This window comes from Mobula hypostoma, chromosome 11 (assembly GCF_963921235.1).
Source record: "Mobula hypostoma chromosome 11, sMobHyp1.1, whole genome shotgun sequence".
Classification (NCBI taxonomy): Eukaryota; Metazoa; Chordata; class Chondrichthyes; order Myliobatiformes; family Myliobatidae; genus Mobula; species Mobula hypostoma.
Window position 1 is genome coordinate 5,588,537 of NC_086107.1, and position 22,339 is coordinate 5,610,875.

Consider the following 22,339-nt stretch of genomic DNA (forward strand, 5'->3'; position numbering starts at 1 on the left):
AACTCAGGTCCTCAGGTCCTGGCCAAGTTTATTGATATTCTTCCTGCAGGAAGGTGACCAGAACTGCTCGCAATACTCCAAATTAGACCTCTCCAGTGTCTTATATGGTTTGAACATAACATGCCAGCTCCTGTGCTCAGTACTTTGATTTATGAAGGCCATTGTGCTAAAAGCTCACTTAGCAACACTATCTATATGTGATGCCACTTTCAAGGAATAATGTCCTCTGTTCTACCGTACTCCGCAGTTTCTGAACACTTATCGTGCAAGTCTGATCCTGGTTTGTCCTTTCAAAGTACAACACCTCGCGCTTGTTTGCATTAAATTCCTTCTGTTACTTTTCTGCAGATTTTTTCAGTTGGTGCAGATCCCATTGCAAGCTTTGATAGTCTTCCTTGCCATCCACTACACCCCTGGTTTTGGTGCCATCTACAGATTTGCTGATCCAATATAGTATTGGATATACCACATTGTCGTCCAGATCATTGATATAGATGGCAAACAACATTGGGCCCAGCACCGATCCCTATAACACTCTACCAGTCACAGGCCTCCAATCAGAGAAACAACCGTCTACTACCACACTCTGGTTTTACACACAAAGCCAATATCTGAAAAAATCACTATCTCTACCTGAATGCCATGTGACTGAACCTTGTGGTGCTGGCTCGAAGGGCCGAAGGGCCTACTCCTACACCTATTTTCTATGTTTCTTGACCAACTTCCCATGCAGGACTTTGTCAAAAGCCTTGCTAATAACCATGAACATGGGATCCTCTTAATCAACTTCTCTGGTAACTTCCTTGAAAAGCTCTGTAAGATTAGATAGACATAACCTACCACACACAAAGCCATCCTAATCAGTCCCTGTTTATCCAAACACTTAACTATCTGATGCTTTAGAATACCTTCCAATAACTTACCTACTACTGATACCAGGCTCACCAGCCTGTAATTTCTCAGTTTATTCTTAGAGGCTTACTCTAACAGTGGAACAACATCAGTCTGGCATCTCACCCATAGCTGAGGATGGTTTAAATACTTTTGCTAAGGCTCCAGCAATTTCTGCACCAGCCTCCCACAGGGTCCCACAAGTTGTGTATTAATGCAAACAACGCGTTTCACTGCATGTCTCGATGTACATCCCTCATTGAGAGATCAGCAGTGGAAAGGGTGAGCAGTTTCAAGTTCCTGAGTGTTAATATCTCTCAGGATCTATCTCGAGCCCAGCATATCGATGCAATTACAAAGAAGGCACAACAGCAGCTATATTTCATCAGGAGCGTGAGCAGACTTGGTATGACACCAAAACATTTGAAAATGTCTACAGATGTACTGTCGAGAGCATTCTAACTGGTTGTATAACCGTCAGGGATGGAAGGGCCACTGAAGAGGATCAGAAAAAGTGACAGAAAGTTGTAAACTCAGCCACCTCCACCACAGAAGACATCTTTAAAAGGCGATTCCTCATAATAGTCACCCGCCACCCAGGACATGCCCTCTTCTCATTGATACCATCAAGGAGGAAGTACAGGAGCCTAAAGGCTCACATTCATAGCTTAGGGAGCAGTTTCTTCCCCTCTGCTGTCAGGTTTCTGAACGGAAAATGAAGCCATGTACACTATTTTTTACTTTTTACCCCTACTTATTTAATTTCATTTTAGATATATACTTATTGTATTCATAGTTTTTTTATTATTATGTAGTACAATGTACTGCTGCCACAAAACACTGAATTTCATAACATATGCCATTGATATTGAACCTGAATCCGATTCAGATTCTGGCATGTGATAACTAGGTGAATCTGAATCCAGGAGTCATCACTTAGCAGCTTAACAGCCAAAGTTTATTAGCAAAAACCGTCAAATCAGTAAAATAGGATGAAGTCAGGATGAGAATGCGCTGGTGCATAAAACTCTTGCAACTGGAATGAGCCAGCAGGCCGGAACTATGACCATTACACATTCTACCATTGCTAGTTGTGCACAGGGTGACAGAACTCATCACTGATTAAGCACTATTCCACAACAAATCTCTTAGACCTACAGTAATCGCTGATGAAGTCAACCCACTACTGAACTGATTCCACAGCCTATAGACTAATTTTTAAGGATTCTAAACCTCATGCTTCAGATACATATAGTTTATTTATTTATTATTATTGTTATTTTATTTTATTTTAGCACTTGCACAGTTTGTTGCCTTTTTCACATTGACGATGATGATCATGATGATGATGTTTCCCTGTCTCTGTTGTGGACAGTTTTTCATTGATTCTATTGTGTTTCTTTCTATTTATTGCGAATGCCCACGAGCAAATGAATCTCAGGGTAGTATATGGTGACATATGAGACCACAAGACCATAAGATACAGGGACAGAATTCGGCCATTTGGCCCATCAATGCCTTCTCCTCGGCTGATCTACCTATGGACTCAGCACCTTCTAATGAACGGTCTCATTATACAATGAGTTCTGATGAAGGGTCTCAGCCCAAAACATCGACTGTTTATTCTTCTCTATAAGTGCTGCCTGACCTGTTGAGTTCCTCCAGTATTTTGTATGTGGTGCTCTGGATTTCTAGCATCTTGTGTTTATGATTTTCAACTCTGTATACAGCTTTTCCCCATAGCCCTTCATTCCCCTTGCTGTGCATATAAATATGCCTTAATTTAATTTAATGAGATAGCCTCTACTGCTTCCCAGGGCAGAGAATTCTCTACTTTCTGGGAAAACCGGTTTCTCCTCATCCTCATCTTCATCCTAAATCTATTCCCTGAATTCTGAGACTATGTTACCTAGTTTTAGTCTCACTTACCAGCGGAAACAATTATCCTGTCTCTATCTTATCTATTCCCTTAATAATTTTATATGCTTCCGTAAGATCCTCTCTCATAGTTCAGAATTCCATCAATCGTGGAATTGAATTTAGGAGCCAAGTGGTAATGTTGCAGCTATATAGGATCCTGGTCAGACCCCACTTGGAGTAATGTGCTCAGTTCTGGTTGCCTCACTACAGGAAGGATGTGGAAGCCATAGAAAGGGTGCAGAGGAGATTTACAAGGATGTGGCTTGGATTGGGGAGCATGCCTTATGAAAATAGGTTGAGTGAACTCGGCCTTTTCTTCTTGGAGCAACGGAGGATGAGAGGTGACCTGATAGAGGTGTGTAAGGTGATGAGAGGCATTGATTGTGTGGATAGTCAGAGGCTTTTTCCCAGGGCTGAAACGGTTGCCACAAGAGGACACAGGTTTAAGGTGCTGGGGAGTAGGTACAGAGGAGATGTCAGGGGTAAGTTAGAGTGGTGAGTGCGTGGAATGGGCTGCCGGCAACGGTGGTGGAGGCGGATACGATAGGGTCTTTTAAGAGACTTTTAGATAGGTACATGGAGCTTAGTAAAATAGAGGGCTACAGCTAAGCCTAGTAATTTCTAAAGCAGGGACATGTTCGGCACAACTCTGTGGGCCAAAGGGCCTGTTTTGTGCTGTAGGTTTTCTATTTTCTATGTTTAGTATATACCCGGGTGACTCAATCTCTCCTCATAGGCTGACTCCTTCATTAGAATTAACCTGATGAATGTCCTCTGCACCACTTTCAAAGCCAATGTACTTTTCCTCCAGTTTAATTATGTCTTTCTTATAACAGGGTGACCAGAACTGAATACAGTACTCCAAGTTGCCTCACCAATGACTTCTACAACTGCAAACACAATGTCCCAGCCCCTATCCAGCCAGCTGAATACTTCCAGAGCAACACACACAAAATGCAGTCCTATGAAGGGTCTCAGCCCAAAACATTGACTGCTTATTCATCTCCATAGACGCTGCCTGACCTGCTGAGTTCCTCCAGGATCCTGTGTGTGCTGCTCTGGGTTTCCAGCATCTCCAGAATCTCTTGTGCTTATGAGGGAGGATCTGCTGGAGGTGTACATACATGTGAGGGGCACTGACAGGAAAGACAACAGGAAACCTTTCCACATGGTGCAAGGATCAAGGACATGTACACGTTTGCTGATGACACGACCGTTGTGGGCTGTATCAAAGGTGGTGATGAAGCAGCATGCAGGAGGGAGAGATTGAAAATTTGGCTGAGTGGTGTAATAACAACAACCTCCCACTCAATATCAATAAGACCAAGGAACGAATAGTAGACTTCAAGAGAGGAACACCAGAGGTCCATGAGACGTCCATCATCGGAGAATCAGAGATAGAAAAGGTCAGTAACTTTAAATTCCTGGGTGTCACTATCTCAGAGGACCTGTCCTGGACCCATCATATAAATATAATTGTAAAGAAAGCACAACAGTGCCTCTACTTCCACAGGAGTCTGAAGACATCAGGCATGTCATCAAAAACTGTTGGCAAGCTTCTATAGATGTATGGTGGAAAGTGGGCTGACTGGCTACATTACAGCCTGGTATGGGAACACCAATGCCTTTGAGTGGGAAATTCTGCAACAGGTAGTGAATTCGGCCCAGTACACCACAGGTAAAACCCTCCCAACCATTGAGCACATAAGACCATAAGACAAAGGAGCAGAAGTAGGCCATTTGGCCCATCGAGTCTGCTCCGCCATTTTATCATGAGCTGATCCATTTTATCCTATTTAGTCCCGCTGTCCCGCCTTCTCACCATAACCTTTAATGCCCTGGCTACTCAGAGACCTATCAATCTCTGCCTTAAATACACCCAATGACTTGGCCTCCACTGCTGCCCGTGGCAACAAATTCCATAGATTCACCACCCTCTGACTAAAAAAATTTTTTCGCATTTCTGTTCTGAAAGGGCGCCCTTCAATCCTGAAGGCATGCCCTCTCGTACTAGACTCCCCCATCATGGGAAACAACTTTGCCTCATCCACTCTGTCCATGCCTTTTAACATTCGAAATGTTTCTATGAGGTCTCCCCTCATTCTTCTAAACTCCAAGGAATACAGTCCAAGAGCGGACAAACGTTCCTCATATGTTAACCCTCTCATTCCTGGAATCATTCTAGTGAATCTTCTCTGTACCCTCTCCAACGTCAGCACATCCTTTCTTAAATAAGGAGACCAAAACTGCCCACAGTACTCCAAGTGAGGTCTCACCAGCGCCTTATAGAGCCTCAACATCACATCCCTGCTCCTATACTCTATTCCTCTAGAAATGAATGCCAATATTGCATTCGCCTTCTTCACTACCGACTCAACCTGGAGGTTAACTTTAAGGGAATCCTGTACGAGGACTCCCAAGTCCTGTTGCATCTCAGAACTTTGAATTCTTTCCCCATTTAAATAATAGTCTACCCATTTATTTTTTCTGCCAAAGTGCATAACCATACACTTTCCAACATTGTACTTCATTTGCCACTTCTCTGCCCATTCTTCCAATCTATCCAAGTCTCTCTGCAGACTCTCCGTTTCCTCAGCACTACCAGCCCCTCCACCTATCTTCGTATTGTCAGCAAACTTAGCCACAAAGCCATCTATTCCATAATCCAAATCGTTGATGTACAATGTAAAAAGAAGCGGCCCCAACACTGATCCCTGTGGAACACCACTGGTAACCGGCAGCCAACCAGAATAGGATCCCTTTATTCCCACTCTCTGTTTCCTGCCAATCAGCCAACGCTCTATCCACGTATGTAACTTTCCTGTAATTCCATGGGCTCTTATCTTGTTAAGCAGCCTCATGTGTGGCACCTTGTCAATGGCCTTCTGAAAATCCAAATATACAACATCCACTGCATCTCCCTTGTCTAGCCTACTGGTAATTTCCTCAAAAAATTGTAATAGGTTTGTCAGGCAGAATTTTCCTTTAGGGAATTCATGCTGAGTTCTGCCTATCTTGTCATATGCCTCCAGGTACTCTGTAACCTCATCCTTGACAATCGACTCCAACAACTTCCCAACCAACATCAAGCTAACAGGTCTATAATTTCCTTTTTGCTTCCTTGCCCCCTTCTTAAATAGCGGAGTGACATTTGCAATCTTCCAGTCTTCCGGAACCATGCCAGAATCTATCGACTTTTGAAAGGTCATCGCTAATGCCTCCACAATCTCCACAGCTACTTCCTTCAGAACACGCGGGTGCATTCCATCTGGTCCAGGAGATTTATCTACCTTTAGGCTATTCAGCTTCCTGAGTACTTTCTCTGTCGTAATTGTGACTGCGCACACTTCTCTTCCCTGCCACCCTTGAGTGCCTGGTATACTGCTGATGTCTTCCTCAGTGAAGACTGATGCAAAATACTTGTTCAGTTCCTCTACCATCTCCTCATCTCCCATTACAATTTCTCCAGTATCATTTTCTATTGGTCCTATATCTACTCTCACCTGTCTTTTACTCTTTATATACTTGAAAAAGCTTTTAGTATCCTCTTTGATATTATTTGCTAGTTTCCTTTCATAGTTAATCTTTTCTCTCTTAATGACCTTCTTGGTTTCCTTTTGTAAGGTTTTAAAAACTTCCCAATCCTCTGTCTTCCCACTAATTTTTGCTTCCTTGTATGCCCTCTCCTTAACTTTAACTTTGGCTTTGACTTCTCTTGTCAACCACGGTTGCATCCTTTTTCCACTCGAAAATTTCTTCTTTTTTGGAATATACCTGTCTTGCACATTCCTCATTTCTCGCATAAACTCCAGCCACTGCTGCTCTGCTGTCATTCCTGCCAGTGTCTCTTTCCAGTCAACTTTGGCCAGTTCCTCTCTCATGCCACTGTAGTTTCCTTTACTCCACTGAAACTCCGACACATCAGATTTCGGCTTCTCTTTTTCTAATTTCAGTGAACTCAATCATGTTATGATCACTGCCTCCTAAGGGTTCCTTCACCTCAATCTCTCTAATCACCTCCGGTTCATTACACAATACCCAACCCAGTACAGCCGATCCCCTAGTGGGCTCAAAAGCAAGCTGTTCTAAAAAGCCATCTCGCAGACATTCTACAAATTCCCTCTCTTGAGATCCAGTGCCGACCTGATTTTTCCAATCTACTCGCATGTTAAAATCCCCCACAATTATCATAACACTGCCCTTCTGACAAGCCTTTTCTATTTCCAGTTGTAATTTGTAGTCCACATCCCTGCAGCTGTTTGGAGGCCTATAAATAACTGCCATCAGGGTCCTTTTACCCCTGCTATTCCTTAGCTCAACCCATAAAGATTCTGCACCTTCCGATCCTATATCACCTCTTTCTAATGATTTAATATCATTTCTTACCAATAAAGCCACGCCTCCCCGTCTGCCTACCTTCCTATCCTTCCGATACATCGTGTATCCTTGGACGTTCAGCTCCCAGAGACATGCATCCTTTAGCCAGGTCTCAGTGATGGCCACAATATCATACCTGCCAATCTGTAGCTGTACAACAAGATCATCCACCTTATTCCTTATGCTGCGTGCATTTAAGTACAACACCTTAAGACCAGTATTTGATACTTTTTGCTTTGATTTCACTGCAACTTTATTGCACTGCAACTCATCCCAATGGCTACACATTTGCCCCATCACCTGCCTGTCTTTCCTGACATCTTTACTGTTCACTATCTTAGATTTATTTCTGTTTTCCCCTTCCTCCGCTCTATCATTCCGGTTCCCATCCCCCTGCCAAATTAGTTTAAACCCTCCCTAACAGCTCTATTAAACTTTCCCGCCAGGATCTTGGTCCCCTTCGGGTTCAGGTGTAACCTGTCCTTTTTGAACAGGTCATACTTCCCCCAGATGAGATCCCAATTATCCAGGAATCTGAAGCCCTGCCCCCTACACCAGTCTCTCAGCCACGCATTCATCTGCCTGATCCGACGACTCTTGCCCTCGCTAGCACGTGGCACAGGTAGCAATCCCGAGATACCCTGGAGGTCCTGCTTCTCAGCTTCCTTCCTAACTCCTGGAAATCTCTCTTCAGGACCTCCTCCTTTGTCCTATCTATGTCATTGGTACCAACATGTACCAAGACAACTGGCTGCTCACCCTCCTCCTTCAGAATATTCAGGACCCGATCCAAGACATCCCGTACCCTGGCACCTGGGAGGCAACACACCATGCGGGTATCTCTGTCAGGCTCACAGAATCTCCTGTCTGTTCCCCTGACTATGGAATCCCCCACGACTACCGCATTTCTCTTCACCCTCCTTCTCTCCTGCACAACGTCTACATGAAACATTGCTGTAAGAGCACAAATACAAATAGAAAAGCAACATCCATCATCAAAGATCCTCACCACCCAGGCTGTGCTCTTTTCTCACTGCTGCCGTCAGGTAGAAGGTACAAGAGCCTCAGGACTGAGGTTCAAGAGCAGTTACTACCCCTCAAACATTAAGCTCTTGAACAAAAGGGGATAACTACACTCATTTAAGGACTCTTCTATCTTGTTATTTCATGCTCGTTATTTATATTTGCAATTGCAAAGTTTGGCTGCAGTTTACATTTCTTGATGTTTACAGTTTACAGATCCCGTTTACAGTTGCTGTTCTATAGATTTGCTAAGTATGTCCACAGAAAAAGAATCTCAGGGTTGTATGTGGTGACATATATGTACTCTGATAATAAATTTTACTTTGAACTCTGAGACAGAGGTTTCCAAATCAGAATGAGAATCAGGTTTATTGTGACTGTCTCATTGAATGTGACCAGCATCTTGATAGGTCCTGATGAAGGGTCTCGGCCTGATATGCCAATTGTTGATTCCTTTCCATAAATGCTGCCTAAGCTGTTGAGTGCCTCCAGCATGTTGTGTGTGTGTGTGTTGCTCTGGATTTCCAGCATCTGCAAAATCTCTTGTGTTTATGAATAATTCCAGATCTGTTTTAATTTATTGCAGATTTCCAGTGTTTGTTGATTTGTGATTTTCTATTACTGAAGTTGATTTATTTCAATCTTAAATTTGAGTAAACCAAATTAGAAAGACATTAGTTGGCTTTGGTCGATTGGGATCCTAAATTGAAAGCTATGATTAACTTTTAAAACAGCACATTGTTTACAATATCTAAAATTACAGTCCAAGTAAAGGTAATCCAGCTAGTATTAGGACATAGGAAAATAATTATGAACGGAAGGAGCAGTAATCTTAAAACCATAAGACACAGGAACAGAATTAAGCCATTCTACCCATCCAGTCTGCTCCACCATAATTCTCTCAAACCCATTCTCCTGCCTTCTCCTGTTAACTTCTGTTACCCTGACTAATCATAATTGTCATAGTCATAGTCATAGTCATACTTTATTGATCCCGGGGGAAATTGGTTTTCGTTACAGTTGCTCCATAAATAATTAAATAGTAATAAAACCATAAATAGTTAAATAGTAATATGTAAATTATGCCAGGAAATAAGTCCAGGACCAACCTTTTGGCCCAGGGTGTCTGACCCTCCAAGGGAGGAGTTGTAAAGTTTGATGGCCACAGGCAGAAATGACTTCCTATGACACTCTGTGTTGCATCTCGGTGGAATGAGTCTCTGGCTGAATGTACTCCTGTGCCCACCCAGTACATTATGTAGTGGATGGGAGACATTGTCCAAGATGGCATGCAACTTAGACAGCATCCTCTTTTCAGACACCACCGTCAGAGAGTCCAGTTCCATCCCCACAACATCACTGGCCTTACGAATGAGTTTGGTGATTCTGTTGGTGTCTGCCACCCTCAGCCTGCTGCCCCAGCACACAACAGCAAACATGATAGCACTGGCCACCACAGACTCGTAGAACATCCTCAGCATCATCCGGCAGATGTTAAAGGACCTCAGTCTCCTCAGGAAATAGAGACGGCTCTATAAATAAATATAGAGTCGAATGAAGTTGCGGAATAAAGTTCAGTGGAGTAGCTGCATGCTGGCATCCTGGTGTGTTCTGACCTGTCCCTTAACAGCAAAGCCAGCAATTATCACAGGCAAAGTGCTCACCACCATGAGCGTACTTACAATGAGTGTGGCTTCAGAAACGCAGCATCCATTATCAAGGACCCCCACCATCCAGGCTGTGCCCTTTGTGCCCATATCTCACTGCTACCATTGGCAGGAAGTACAGAAAACATCTAAAAGATTGTTCCAAGACAGGTAGTCTGGTGGGACAGGCAGACCGGTGGCTTATGAAATCTAAAGCTAAATTTGAGCATTACAATGGCGTAGCTGTTTGTGCAATACTATTATAGCTCAGAATGTTCTGCCGAAGGGTTTCAGTCCGAAATATCAACTGTACTTTTTTCCATTGATGCTGCCTGGCCTGCTGAGTTTCTCCAGCATTTTGTGTGTGACGCTCAGCACGTTCAGAGCTCGGAGTTCAATTCCAGCACCACCTGCAAGGAGTTTGCACGTCTCCCCATAGACAATGTGGGTTCCCTTCCACAGTCCAGAGACAGTGGTTAGTAGGTTAATTGATCATTGTAAAAAGGGTTAAATCAGTGGGTTGCTCATTGGGTCAGAAGGTGCTGTTCCATGCTGTATCTCTAAACAAAATAAAATAAAAATGAGAAGTGATCCACTGTGGTAGGAAGAATAAGAGGCAATATAAAGCAAAGAACACAATTCTAAAAGGATTTAGAGATCTGGGGCTACCTGTGCATTTCTCACTGAAGTGGCAGAGCAGACTGAGAAAATGGTTGAAGACACATGTGGGATCCTGGATTTTCTGAACAGAGTGTCAAGTCCAAGAACAAGGAGACACCAGAGACAGCTGGTATTGGAAAAGATCAGATTGTTGAAGGAACTCAATGGGTTGGGCAGCATCTGTGAAGGGAAATGGATAGTCCACATTTCAGATCTGGTCTTAGGGACAGATTTTGACTCAAAACATAGATTCTATAGATGTTGCTTGACCTGTTGACTTCCTCTGGCAGCTTGTATTCTGCAGAAAAATAAAGAACTGATGAATCTTTGTAAATTACTGATTTGGTCACAGGGTGATGCATTCAATACCACAATTGAGGAAAGATGAAGAGGACAAAGAAGAGGGTTGTCAGAATAAACAGAATAACTTGAGCTATGTTGGAGGGAAGCTAGGGTAATAGTGTCAGAGAATGGAAACAGGTCATTCAGCTCAAGTGGGTAAGCATTAACAAGATGGGCCGAAAGGCCTGTTTCAGTGATGTATGGCTCTATGTCTATATGACTCTGTGAGTGCTGGAGCAGATAATTAGCAACTTGTAATCAAGGTAACAGCCAGATCTAAACAGGTGTTAAATGACTTTATAATTTTATCTATACATGTTAATCAACTTCAAAGTTCAAAGTCCATTTATTAACAAAGACTATCACCCAGTTTCACTTACATCCACAGTGATGAAGTGTTTTGAGAGGCTGGTGATGAAACAACTCCTGCCTGAGAAGTGACTTAGATCCACTTCGATCTGCCCTTGAACAGAAAATCCTGTAAAAAGTAGTGGATACGGCCCAGTCCATAACGGGTAAAGTCCTCCCCACCACTGAGCGCATCCATGAGAAAAACCCTGTTGCAGGAAGGCAGCGAACACCATCAAGGAACCCCGCCACCTAGGGCATCCTCTCTTCTTGCTGTTGCCATCAGGAAGAAGGTACAGGAGCCTTAGGATTCACACCACCAAGTTCAGAAACAAGCATCAGGTTCCCTCAACCATCAGGCTCTTGAACCAGAGATAACTTCATTCAACGTCATTGCCCCATCATTGAAATACTCCCAGAACCAATCTACTCACTTTCAAGAACTCTTCATTTCTTGTTCTCAATATTTATTGCTTATTTATTTATCATTATTATTTCTTCTTTTTCTATTTGCGTAGTTTGTTGTATTCCGCTCTCTGGTTGAATGCCCTAGTTGGGTAGAATTTCAATGAACATGCTATGGTTATAAATTGATAGATTTTTTGAACATGCCCACAAGAAAATAGATCTCAGAGTTGTATTTGGTGACATACTCCACATGTGCTTTGATAATACATAACGCTCAGCTATATCAGCTCGTATTTATCTAGGGGAAACCCCGTCCGCTGCCCGACCTTGTCTCCTGGTTATGTCGGTGGCTGTGCACCTGATACAGCCTCAAACATCAGTCATCAGCCAGCACGCAATGTACATTTTACAAATTACACTTTATAAATCTTACTAGGACTATGAGATTAATAGAGGTACAATATAAAAGGGAATGAAAAAAAAGGCACCAGAGCTATCATAGTTCAATTTCTTTGTGCACACAGTTGGAGCTCGGGACCTTCCTTCTTCACCCTGCGATCCACTCCGACCCCCCCCGACTCGCAGCTCGGGATCACCCACAGTGATCGAGCAGAGCACTCCCAGTACGACCGTCTTCCTCCCGGTCTCTCCACCAACTCCCCACTAAAACCCCTATTTCCCAGCCATATGAGACAGCATATCACCCCAAAAAAAGAATAACATGGACACTCATTGGTTCATTTTCTCCTATCAATAAGATAACCCAAACAAACTGCAGCGAGAGAACCTTCTCAGCATTTACCACAACAAAGAAGCCATTTTAATTAACATATGCAGTAACATAAAAGATTAACATAACGAAGAAGCCATTTTAGATTAGATTAGATTATGAGGACATGCAGTCCTCTTTTATTATCATTTAGTAATGCATGCATTAAGAAATGATACAATGTTCCTCCAGAATGATATCACAAAGACACATGACAAACTGACTGAAAAACTGACAAAAAACACATAATTATAACATATAGTTACAACAGTGCAAAGCAATACCGTAATTTGATAAGAACAGACCATGGGCACAGTAAAATCACGAAGTCTCTCAAAAGTCCCATCATCTCACGCAGACGGTGAACCTCCAGCGCCGCAAACTTGCCGATGCAGCATCCTGGAAGCATCCGACCACAGTCCGACTCCGAGTCCGTCCGAAAACTCCGAGCCTCCGACCACCTCTCTGACACCGAGCACCGAGCACCATCTCTGCCAAGCGCTTCGACCCCGGCCCCGGCAACAGGCAAAACGCAAAGCCGAGGATTTGGGGCCTTCGTCTCTGGAGATTCTTGATCGCGCAGCGGCAGTGAAGCGGGCATTTCAGAAGTTACTCCAGATGTTCCTCCGTGCTTCTCACGTCTGTCTCTATGAAATCAGGATTGTGCACGGCGTCCTACTTCACAGATATGATATCAATTCGGAACGGCCGCGTGTGCTGCGTTGCACCGCCATCTTCTCCTCCCTCTCTTTTGATTAACATACGCAGTAACATAAAAGAAGAAACCCCTTACAAATAGATTTACTTTGAACTTAAGCTTTAATTTATACAACCTTGACACTTGTCTCCTCACAGGCAGCCACAAAACAAAGAAACCAAATAGAACCTATTAAAAAGACTATCAAACACCCAGCGTGCAGAAAAAAACACACAGTGCAAATAATAAAAGTAAGCAAATAACATTCAGAACTGAAGTTCGTGAAAGTGAGTTCACAGCCACGAAGCCAGTCATCACTACAGCCGATCCAGGAGCCCATTTGTTGCAGGCCACTTGGAATACAGACTAGTGATAAGCTTTATTTGTCACGCGTACATCAAAACATTGAAACATACAGTGAAATGTGTTGTTTGAGTCAACGACCATCGCAGTCAAATGCCGTGCTGAGGAGAGCCTGTAAATATTGCCAGACTTCTGGCGCCAACATAGCATGGCCGCAACTTACTAACCCTAACGTTCATGTCTTTGGACTGTGGGAGGGTTCTGGAGCATCCGGGGGAAACCCACGTGGTAACATACAAAGTTCTGACAGACAGCAGTGGGAGCTGAACCTGGGTTTGTGGCCTCGTAAAGCATTGCACTATCTGCTACGCTTCCATGACACTCTGGAATGATTTTTAAAGTCAACAGTTATTCTGTAGATTAATTCAAATGTCCTGTGAGAGAATCTGCTGAATCTATTGGAAGGAAACACTGAGGCACTGGAGACGGAGAAAAATAAAAATGTGAAGGGATAAAACAAAAGCTGATCCTATCTGGAGCACATACGGGCTCTTCCCTACCAAGAGGAAATGCTGAGAGGTGACACGACTGACATCTTTGAAATGATGAAAATGTACAGTAGGACCATAAGACCATAGGACAAAGAAGCAGAAGTCGGCCATTCGGCCTACTGAGTCTGCTCCACCATTTTATCATGAGCTGATTCACTGCCCCGCCTTCTCACCATAACCTTTGATGCCCTGGCTACTCAGATACCTATCAATCTCTGCCTTAAGTACACCCAATGACTTGACCTCCACTGCTGCCCGTGGCAACAAATTCCATAGATTCACCCTCTGGCTAAAAAAATTTCCTCGCATCTCTGTTCTGAATGGGCGCCCTTCAATCCTTAAGTCATGCTCTCTCGTACTAGACTCCCCCACCATGGGAAACAATTTTGCCACATCCACTCTGTCCATGCCTTTCAACATTCAAAATGTTTCTATAGGACAGATGAAGATGTTTCCACTTGCAAGGAAATCCATAACAAGGGCCATAAATTGTCTCGGCCTGAAACGTCGACTGCGCCTCTTCCTATAGATGCTGCCTGGCCTGCTGCGTTCACCAGCAACTTTGATGTATGTTGCTTGAATTTCCAGCATCTGCAGAATTCCTGTTGTTTGCCCATAAATTATGAGATGGTTGCTGATGAATCCCACTGGAGATCAGAAGAAACTGCTTGACTCAGAGAACAAAGAGAAGGTGAACCTTTAGAAGAGAATATTCTAGGATTTAAAAGGACTCAAGAAGAATGTGAGTGCCAAAAGAACAAGATGGTAGGCTGGTGAAGGGTGAGAGGGGATAGGATGAACAGTGCCATGAATCAGATGGGCAGAACAGCCAATTTATGTTGTCTAATCCCAACACTAATTTTCTAAACTTTATTAACACTGAGTATTCCCATCAAACAAAATATGTATATGTGTGTATATGTATACATCATCAGGGGAGGAAGTGGGAAGCACCAGAGACACATTCTATAATGATCAATAAGCCAATTGTTTAGAATCAAATGACCTTGCCTGGTGTCTCAGGGCTGGGTGTGTCTACACCCGTAGCACCTCTCCCCCCATGCAAACCCCTGCCCCGGCACTCCTTCTGTCTCTCCTGTTCAACATACCTCCTGCAGCACTCCACTACTAAATGCGCCCAATGGCATGCGTCTCAAATAGCATCTGGCAAGTCCAGCTCCTGGCTCTCAAGTGTGGCTTAGCTACTAAGCCCAGTGGAACAGCTTCTACTGACAGGGGAAGGGACAAAGGCAGGTTTCTGGTGCCTTATAACTAGTTGCTTCTAGGGTTCATCAGCTGTAGCTGGCAGCTTACTTCAGAGAAAGAAACTCCGATCTCATATTTCCGCTGCCTTGTGGCTATACCCATTCATGGGGAAGGCTTCAGCAGTAAACACCAAGGAAATATCTGGAGCTGGAGTCCCAAAAGCAGTCCTACATTGAATTTAACACTGACTGGCAACTCTTCCAATGCTGCTGGTGCCAAACTTTATTGGTCTCTGCTGTTTATTTAAATTCGTCAGCTGTGTGGTGAAGGGGAGCCTGCCACATGGGCAACACCTTGCTCTCCATAATGTACTGCCCTGGCTTGTGTATCACGTAGACAGCTGGGACGCAACATCCATAGGCAACCCTGACCAACAGAGGACTACGGATATATACTGTATCTATATGTATATGGTGGATTCTGGTTAATTGGCCATCAGTTAGTCAGCGTAGCCATTTATTTGTGACAACTCTTAAAGAACAAAAACTAATTAAGATATAGCCAAGCAACACACATCAAGGTTGCCGGTGAACGCAGCAGGCCAGGCAGCATCTCTAGAAAGAGGTACAGTCGACGTTTCAGGCCGAGACCCTTTACGAGATATAGCCAAGATTCTCTTCGTTTATTTGAGACACAATGCCGTTTAATTGGGACAGGAGAATGTTGCCAAACAGTTTCTAACTAGCATCAGTTGCGTGCCCTTCTGTGACCGTTAGACGCTACTTAGAGTGAACAGATTTTAGATAGCGTCAGCCGCATGTTCAAAGTTCAAAGTAAAATTTATTATCAGAGTTCATACGTGTCACCACATAAGACCCTGAGATTCTTTTTCTGCGGGCATAGTTAGCAAATCTATAGAACAGTAACTGTAAACAGCATCTGTGAACTGCAAAGATCAAGAACTGTCAACTGCAACCAAATTGTGCAAATGCAGATATAAATAACGAGCATGAAATAACAAGATAGAAGAATCCTTATATCAGTACAATTATCCCCTTTTGTTCAAGAGCCTGATGGATGAGGAATAGCAGCTATTCTTCAACCTGGTGGTGTGAGTCCTGAGGCTCCTGTACCTTCTACCTGATGGCAGCAGTGAGAAAAGAGCATGGCTTGGGTGGTGAGGATCTTTGATGATGGATGTTGCTTTTCTACAACAGTGTTTCATGTAAATGTGCTCAATAGTTGGGAGGGTTTTACCACCTTTCACAGGATTTTTCACTCAAAGGCATTGGTGTTCCCATTCCAGGCCAAATTGCTACTTGTAAGCACGCTTTCCACCACACATCTATATAAGTTTGCCAAAGTTTTTGACGACATGCCGAATCTCCGCATGTGCTTGTGTTCAAACAGCTGCGATTTTTGTCACTGATAGTTGCCAAGTAATAAGCCGTAAGACAATTCAGAACTGTTTCCCTCACTGCAGCTTCAAACATTCAGGCTTGGAGATGCCAGGAATGGCCGAGAGTGAAAATTAAAAGATTTCACTACTTCAACAAGTTGGGAACTACAAAGAATTTGAAGGTATCAACAATCATCTTGAATGTTACAATAGAAAGAGGATTTGGAGGATGCAAGCATTGAAAGTATTGTCTGAATTTCAGGTTCAGTAATACAAGTACAGTAGTCATAACAACTGGGGTCTTCCTTGGTTGCCTTTGATGTCCATAACTTTCGCTGTGCCTTGTCATGCCCTTCCCTCTCCAGGGAGCATTGCAGAATTGCCTTCCTGGTCATTAGCTCTCATACGCTCAGTCTGCTGGAGCTAACCACACCCAAGGGCAGGCATATCCCTATCTGATGGGAGTATGAGACCTGATGGCTCCTCTCACCTGGTTTAGCCTGCGTGTTAAAGCAGTGTACTAGGGTATGGTCGATGTCACATGTAAACAGCTACTCGAAGCCACAGGTGAGGGCAGAGTGTCTGGTGGGACACAAATGTGAGTGAGTTACCCCAGAATGGATGTGACCCTTCCCCAGAGGTGTTGTCACTCCCTGGATACCCCATACACGGCAGCATACACCATATGAATTTCTCCATTAATAACTATTTGGAACTAATACACAATTTTATAGTAATATTGCAGGCATTCTCATTGTTCTGTATTTCATTTAATTACCTAATTTGTTACTCAATTAAACAGTAGTTTGTGTTTTTTATACCTTTTTAACTATTTCCATGAAACTTTGGCATCGACTCTGCTCAGCCGTTCTATCATAGATGATTTATTATCCTTCTCAACCACAAACATGGCCGCAAAACCATCGATTCCACCATCCGTACCCTAGTCACTGACGGCCAACCAGTAAAGTGGAGTGACATTTTCAATTTTCCAGTCTTCTGAAACCTTTCTAGTGAGTCTTGAAATATCATTACTCATACCTCCGCAATCTCTTCCTCTACCTTCTTCAGAATCCTGAAGGGTAGTCCATACGGTCCAGGTGATTTATTTACCTTCAGGCCTTTCATCTTCCCAAGCACCTTCTCCTTAGTAAAAGCAAATGCACTCACTTCTGACCCCTCACACTCTCAAACTTCTGGCATTCTGCTAGTGTCTTCCACTGTGAAGGCTGTTGCAAAAGACTTGTTAAGTTCCTCCACCATTTCTTTGTTTCCCCATTACTACCTCTCCAGCATCACTTTCCAGTAGTCCAATATCCACTCTTGCCTAAATATTGTGTGCGTGTATATTTATATATATTCTTGTAATTTTATGATTTTTGTGTACTGCTCTGTAATTGCTATGTACTGCTGCCACAAAACAACAAATTTCATAACATATGCCAGTGATATTAAACCTGATTCTGATTCACTACAACTTAAAGATAGGCTGGATTCATTTGCATTTCAACAGCCTCCTTAAATTGATTTAAGTCTAATCATAAAGACTATTTCACAGTCTATTAAAGCTTGTGATACAGAAGGCATTCACATATGAAGAGAAAAGTTCATAGATATAGATATCATGTCTTACTTGGATAATCTCTGGGATGGGTTTTCTCTGACCAATTTCCATAAAACGTTAACCGGTACTTTGCTGTCCCACAGGCACAGCAGTCCTGGATGGGTCTCTCTGTGGTAAGCTCTTCATTAGGCGCTGGAAGGGAGAAATATATTCAATATTCAAGTTTGTTCAATGTCATTTCCAGTACACAAGTGTAAAGGAGAACAAAATAACTGTTACTCCAGATCTGATGCAATATAAAAAAACACAATAAGATAAAGAACCACCTAGAACTGTGCCCCCTTCCAGCTCTGTTTCCCTCCCTGATAAACTCAATTATTTCTAGGCTCGCTTTGACCGAGGGAACGAGGAGGTCACCCTCAAAGCGGATCTCCCACCTGGTGAACTGCCTCTCTCACTTTCCACCTCCAATGTTTGCGCCCCCCTGAGCAGGGTGAATGTACGGAAGGCAGCTGGTCCGGATGCAATACCTGGCCGTGTGCTCAGAGTCTGTGCAGGGCAGTTGGCCAGGGTCTTCACAGACATTTTCAGTCTGTCCCTGGCTCAGGCAGTTGTCCCCACAAGCTTCAAGATTGCCACCATCATGCCAGTGCCAAAGCATTCCAGTGTCAAAGCAACACTCACAACATGCTGGAAGAACTCAGCAGGTCGGGCAGCATTCCACTGTCACGGGCCTGAATGACTTCCGCCCAGTTGCACTCACCCGCATCATTGCAAAGTGCTTTGAGAGACTGGTTCTATCACACCTGAAATCCTGTCTGCCCACTACCCTGGACCCCCATCTATTTGCCTATCGTACCAACAGGTCTACAGAGGATGCCATCTCCACAGCACTTCACTCTGCCCTGACCCACCTGGACAGCCCCAACTCTTACGTCAGAATGCTGTTCTTTGACTTTAGTTCGGCGTTCAATACTGTGATCCCCTCCAAGCTGATCGCCAAACTTCGTCAGCTGGGTATCAGCTCATCCCTCTGTAACTGGACCTTGAACTTTCTGACTAACAGACCCCAATCAGTTAAGTTAGACAACCTCTCCTCCTCCATTCTCACCCTGAACACCGGCGTGCCTCAAGGCTGTGTGCTGAGCCCTCTTCTGTACTCCCTTTTCACCTATGACTGCGTTCCTGTACACGGTTCTAACTCCATAATCAAGTTCGCAGACGACACCACAGTGGTTGGCCTGATCAGAGGGGATGACGAGACAGCCTACAGGGATGAGGTCCAGCACCTGGCCGTGTGGTGTACCGACAACAATCTGGCCCTTAACACCCAGAAGACCAAGGAGATTATTGTGGACTTCAGGCATGCTAGGAGCCACACTCATGTCCCCACATCAACAGAGCTGTGGTGGAGCATGTATCAAGCTTCAAATTCCTTCGTGTCCACATTTTCAATGATCTCACCTGGTCCCTGAACTCCTCCATCCTGATCAAAAAGGCGCAACAGCATCTTTATTTCCTGCGGAGCATCAAGAAAGCTCACCTCTGTCCCAGGATACTGACGGACTTTTACTGCTGTACCATTGAGAGCATACTCACCAACTGCATCTCAGTGGGGTATGGCAATTGTCCCGCATCGGACCGCAATGCACTCCAGCGGGTAGTGAAAACTGCCCAGTGGATTATCGGCACCCAATTGCCCACCACTGAGAACACCTACCATAAACGCTGCCTGAGCAGGGTGAAAAGCATTATCAAGGATGCATCTCACACTAACCATGGACTTTTTACTCTCCTCCCATCCAGTAGGCGCTACAGGAGCCTCCGCTCCCGCACCAGCAGGCTATGGAAGAGCCTCACATCACAGCGCTAAGCAGTATTGCATCCGTATGGACTGTCTCAGTACTTTTATATTTGTATACTGTAGCACTTTTTTTATTCGCAGTTATTTTGTAAATGATACTATACTTTTGCACTTCTGATCCGATGCCAATTGCATTTCATTGGCTTTGTATCTATACTCGGCACAATGACAATAAGGTTGAATCTAATCTAATCTAACACAATAATAATAATAATAATAAACACAATAAATATAAATACGTAAGGTAGTTTATATTCATAGATTGATTGTATGTCCATAAAGTGAAACAGGTGTGTCTGTACAAAAGATGACTGACTGGAAATGATAAATATCAGTTTTATTTATCACATGTACGCATGTCAAAATAACAAAAGATACAGTAAAATTTGGCATATGCGAGAATGGCCAATACAGTCCGAGGACGCGATGGGGGCAGCCCATAAGTTTCACCACGCTTCTGGCACCGACATAGCATGCAGACACCTCACTAACCCTAGCTGATATGTCTTTGGAATGGGGGAGGAAACCAGAGCACCCGGAGGAGATCGACACGGTCATGGGGAGATCGATCAAACTCCTTACGGACAGCAGTAGGAATTGAACCCGGGTGATGTAAGCCACTGAGCTATTGTGCCACACACATGAATGGTAATGGATTGGGGAGTGTATGGAACAGAGGGGCTCAGGAGAACAAGTATGTGGTTCCCCGGAAGTGACATCACCCGTCGATAGGTTGGTGAAGAAGGCTATCAGCATGGTGGTCTTCAACGGAAAGGACACTGATGCACAGTAAAAGTTGGCGTGTTATATTGCATTTTTACAAGGCACGGGGTGAGACCACATTTGCAATATTCTGTTCAGCTTTAATCCTCTCTGTAGAAAAGATACCATTAGGATGGAAAGAGTGCAGAGGAGATTTTCAAGGGATGATGCCAGGTCTTGAGAAGCTGAGTTATATTGGGACGTTGAGTATATTTATTTATTTATAGATACAACATGGACCAGGCCCTTCTGGCCCAATGAGCCACACCGTCCAGGTACCCATCTATTTAACTCTAGCCCAATCATAGGATAACTTACAATGACCAATTAAGCTACTAAGCAGTACACCTTTGGACTGTGGGAAGAAACCAGGGCACCCAGAGGAAATCCCACCTGCTCATGGGGAGGATTAAACTCTGAGCTCTAGTCTCAATCTGCAACAAAGTCACGCAAACTGCAATGTGGGAGAAGGCTAGGCCTTTATTCACTGGAGCATCGAGAAAGGGAGATGGTCTTTGAAAGCAAATAAAGTCATGAGGGGCATAGAGAGGTTGAATGCAGAGTCTTTTTCCCAGGGTTGGGAAATCAAAACTGGGGGGCATTGCTTTAAGGTGGGAGGAGAGAGATTGAATAGGAAACCCGAGGGCAGCCTTTTCACATGGTGGGTGGTCTACCTGTGGCAGAAGCTGCAAAGGACGTGGTTGAGGCAGGCACATTCACAGCATTTGGACGTGGCGATATGGTAGCGTAACGGTTAGCATATCGCCCTACAGCACTAGCTGTGAGATCCAATTTCAATTCCCACTGCTGTGTGTATGTTTTCCCTGTGACCATATGGGTTTCCTCCTGGTGCTCCAGTTTCCTCCCACAGTCCAAAGATGTGTGGGTTAGGGTTAGTGAGTTGTGGGCATACTACGTTGGCACCAGAAGCGTGGCGACATTTGCCCAGCACAATCCGCGCAGATTTGATCTGACGTAAACAGGAATTTCATAGTATATTTCGATGTACACGTGACAAATAAAGCTAAACTTTGAATCATTGATCTTTAAAAGGTACTTGGACAGATAGTAGGATAGGAAATATTGAGGGATATATACCAGAGAGAGACAAATTGGACTAGCCTAGATGGGAATGTTGGTCAACCTGGACCAGCTTAGATGGGAATGTTGGTCAGCCTGGACCAGCTTAGATGGGAATGTTGGTCAGCTTGGACCAGCTTAGATGGGAATGTTGGTCAACCTGGACCAGCTTAGATGGGAATGTTGGTCAGCTTGGACCAGTTGGACCGAAGGGCCTAGTTCTGTACTATATGACTCGATGACTCCACTGCCAAGAGCTGGCTTTAAACTATAACAGTCCCAAACCATGATTCATTGTACATCAACACAAGAGCAAACTCAACTCATGGATCAAGGATCAATTTTATTTACCATATACATTTGCATGTATTAGGAAATTACTGTGACATGTTGCCAAAACATGCAACAAAAACCGACAACATTCAATCAAATAATTATGTAAAAATAAAATTAGAAGCAAAGATATGGAATAAAATGTTCATAAACACATAAATACCAACGTGCATTTACAATGTAAACAGCATTATAA

General features: G+C 43.8%; 1 protein-coding gene across 1 annotated transcript in view; it reads right to left on the bottom strand.

The window, feature by feature from the left end:
* Nucleotides 1-22,339, bottom strand: part of LOC134353565 (spondin-1-like) — a 349,278-nt gene that overhangs the window by 294,396 nt on the left and 32,543 nt on the right. The window contains exon 5 of the mRNA XM_063061609.1: nucleotides 18,174-18,296. Within this exon, the coding sequence (XP_062917679.1) occupies nucleotides 18,174-18,296 (123 nt within the window). The remainder of the gene's footprint in view (nucleotides 1-18,173; nucleotides 18,297-22,339) is intronic.